Source organism: Eufriesea mexicana, unplaced genomic scaffold, assembly GCF_001483705.2.
Source record: "Eufriesea mexicana isolate 0111107269 unplaced genomic scaffold, ASM148370v2 scaffold1837, whole genome shotgun sequence".
Lineage (NCBI taxonomy): Eukaryota > Metazoa > Arthropoda > Insecta > Hymenoptera > Apidae > Eufriesea > Eufriesea mexicana.
Genome location: NW_016909955.1, coordinates 182,352 through 185,829, shown reverse-complemented (window position 1 = coordinate 185,829; position 3,478 = coordinate 182,352). Strand labels below are relative to the sequence as shown.

The 3,478-nt window shown below is 50.5% G+C and overlaps 1 protein-coding gene across 1 annotated transcript in view; it reads left to right on the top strand.

The window, feature by feature from the left end:
• Positions 1-253: 253 nt before the first annotated feature.
• Positions 254-3,478, top strand: part of Dop1 (dopamine receptor, D1) — a 35,898-nt gene continuing 32,673 nt past the window's right edge. Inside the window, exon 1 of the mRNA XM_017902600.1 lies at positions 254-287. Coding sequence (XP_017758089.1) covers positions 273-287 — 15 coding nt within the window. The 5' untranslated portion in view covers positions 254-272. The remainder of the gene's footprint in view (positions 288-3,478) is intronic.

Genomic DNA, 3,478 nt, shown 5'->3' with positions numbered 1-3,478 from the left:
GATCTAAAAGACGAAAGGAAGAATCGTGGACGAAAAGCAGCAGGTCGTTGTCGAACGCGGTTGCCCGATTCGCCTGGTTTTTCGAGGCAAAGGGGGCTAAAAGAGAGGGTAGAATCGGGCAGAAAAGAGGGTGGTGGATGCTGAGTGAGAAAGAGAGAGACGGAGAGGGTTGGTGGGGTGAACGGGGGTGAGAGGAGGAGGGGGCGAGAGGAGGCTGTGCTCGGGGTGCGGAAGAGTCAGTGCGCGGCGAGGCGCGCCAGCTGCCGCACGTCATGATTCTACCCCAGGTGAGCTACGAATTTACCCAGAAACATCACAGCACGCTCTTCGCTCCAAACCGGACCGCCAAAATTCGTGACTATATCTATGTATATATATATACACACACATATATATGTATATATATATATGCCTCTACATCTTATACATCTATACGTACTATATTCCGAAACGATTGTCTTTCGCAACACCCCCTCGTGCATGAGAACAGTGTGCTCGATAACGCCGTGTCTTCGCTCGTTGCTCGATTCGCTTTCAATTCTCCAAACACACCAGCACGATACGTCAAGCATGATTTTACTCTAAATGGCTCTCTCGTTCACGTTCTCTTTCTTCTGTTTGTCCCTGTGCTTTCGTACATCCTTAGTACACCGTACGCGACGAGGAGGTGGTGGCCGCGGCGTCGAACGAAATAATCGAACGATCGTGGAGCATCCGTCGGAACACGATGCTAGACGCACTAGCGTACACGATCGCAGTGAAACGCCGCGCGAGGATCACGAGATAAACCAAGTGGCTGCGCGACACCGTCGATCCAAGAGTCGATGGGAATCGATTCCCTGCGCCGAGAACAACAGACCTGCCTCTACCCTGCTCGCAGCAAGTGCCGTGTAACGAGTAAAAACCGGACGAGAGAGAAAAGAAAAAGAAAATCGGAGAGACGTTCTCCCGATCCGTGGTGGACAGAGTGACCGAGCTGTTGTTGTTTTCCAACCATCGCTACACCCGTCCGATTGAACTTTTTTAACGACTCCGTTAGCTCTCTTTTACGACGAGCCGCGTACGAGAGGAGCAGCAGGCAGCAGGCAATGTTGCGACAACGCGCACCCTATTGGCTTCTACCGGAGAAAAGCGTAAAGTGATTTTACACCGTGCAAACAAACTTTATTTCTCGATTCACTTACGACGGACACTTTGTTTGCCCGCGTAATTGACAGCCCGTCGAACGTGAATTAATCTTTTCCGCGCGGCGAAGCGCGATGGATCTCCACCGGCGAAATTTCAATTTTCGCATGCAAAGACTAAGCTTTATGCATATTCGAGTTTCTTAAGCTACTCGGGTGTACGGCTTGCCCTCTCTCCCACCCTCTCTGCCCCCTTTCTCTCACGCGATCGATCGATCTCGAACGATCTCGATATCTCGATTCGCCCGAGTCGTTCGGCCAACGCAGGCCGTCGAGAGCAAGATCGCAACAGGTTCTCCAGTGCCACGATCGTTATCGTCTTAACCGTGCTCGTTTATTCCTCCGCTATCTATTTTTCCGATCGTTCGTCGTCCCCTTGTTTCTCCACGCCCCTGACGAAACCGTGGTCTCCAGGTTTCCCTACGAACGCGCGACGCTAATCCGACGATTTAAAAAGTCAGCCGTCGAGTCGTCTGAGATATTAAAGGTGCCTTCTACCACGCGAGCAATGTGCGACAGGCGAAGAAGAGGAAGCGAGGGCTGTGCTTGGAAAATGAACGTCTTCTGGGGCGGCGGGAACTCAATTTCGCGGTGAAACGATGAAAAGCGAAGTGTCGCGAGAAACGAGGTGACAGCGACGCTACCCGAAACTTATGCACGTCGTGCCAGAGTATTATGCCTCGAGACAACCATCGAGACAACCATCGAGACAACCGTCGAGGCCCAAACGCGCCGAGAGACTCGATCGACGTATCGGCCGGAAGGAAGAAGAGACGAAGAGGAAAGTTTACGAGTCGTTTTCCAATCGCTTTTCACCGAACCGGTAGCCAGGACTCGAATGTCTCAGCGACCGAGCAATTTCTCTGAAACACGAACCGCATCGACCGTTGAACACTCCGGTCTCGTGGGAAGTATCAGCCAGCCAAGTTACCCGAGCACGCGTGCATCTCGTCGAGCCTTTTTCGTTTTGGTGGACGACACACGGCCTCCTTTTCGGTCTTCCGAGGTCCTCAAAGTTGCCGAATGTCCTTCCAAGCGGACGCCAGTCGAGGAAAGTTTGTTCGTCGGAGAGTGCTCTCGATCATCTGTCAACTATTACGTCTATTCGCGCGAGATACGTCCGAGTTTACGCGAATATTTGCGAGTGTTGTGGTTTCCGAAACGATCTCTCGACGGTTGTTCAGTGAGGAGAAGATTCGATATCGTATACGCAAGGACTTCGCCGACTAATAAAACATCGTCGATATCAACTTTCCGTCGACGTATTCAGACTATGGGAAGAAAGTATAACCCACCGACGAAAGATTCGAGAGTTGGAAGTCGCTAGGCAAGTCTGGCTCCGTCCATATAAACCTGATTTACTCAACCAATTCGATTTGAAAGAAACGCTGGAAACGCTATAAAATAGAGAGGGAGAATCCGCTATGTCAGAATGGAAATATTTCCGAGGGTGTACGATGGCTGAACTTCCAAGCCTTCCGAGAGGGCGAAGAGTTATTCCTAGCTCCGATTATGGCCCCCCTTAGTTGCTGGAATTTCAGCTCGGCAAACTCCGAGCTAAGAAAAATCTCGTGGATGCCGGAAAATTCGATATTCTTTGTCTCGGTGACGTCGTTCGAGGATTCAACGCGAGATACGTCCAGGCGAACGATAGATCGAACGATCCAGGTATTCCCTCGACCGAAGAAAAAATGTGCTTCCAAACGATATGCAAGGAAGGTAAACGAAATTGGCGAGGAAAACGTTGCCCGATTTAAAAGGACAATTTCGATGAATCCGATTTTATCCGACCCCCGAGAACGCTGAGCAGGGAATAGAACTCGAAAAGAAAATCCCAGCTCGATCCGGACGAAAATCGAGATGCCACTGTGGCATCGTTCTTCAATTTTCATCAGTGTGCTGACGAAAATATGTCGTCGCGATTCCAGTGACTGTAAAACCGTGTCGGGGAAATGTCATTCGTCTCTCGATATTCGTCGAGACGAGCAATCGTTTCGCCTGGATCGCGAACAGGTCGCCGATCCGCCGGCTATCGATCGTACGTACTACGCGATTAGTAACAAAGTTACGTTCAGTTGACGCTGGTAATCGGGGGGTAAATTTTGGTGCGCGAGATCATGCATCGGGTAACACGAATACATCCGCGAAACGCTATTCGGCAACGAGAATCCAACTTTTCCTTCCCCATCCAATTCCGATCGAAACAATTTCGAGGAAAGCCGAAAAAGGCTATAAAGTTAACCGAGCAAACTCCGCTTTCTTAAAGCCGGATTCTCTCGAGGGTCCGAATGCCG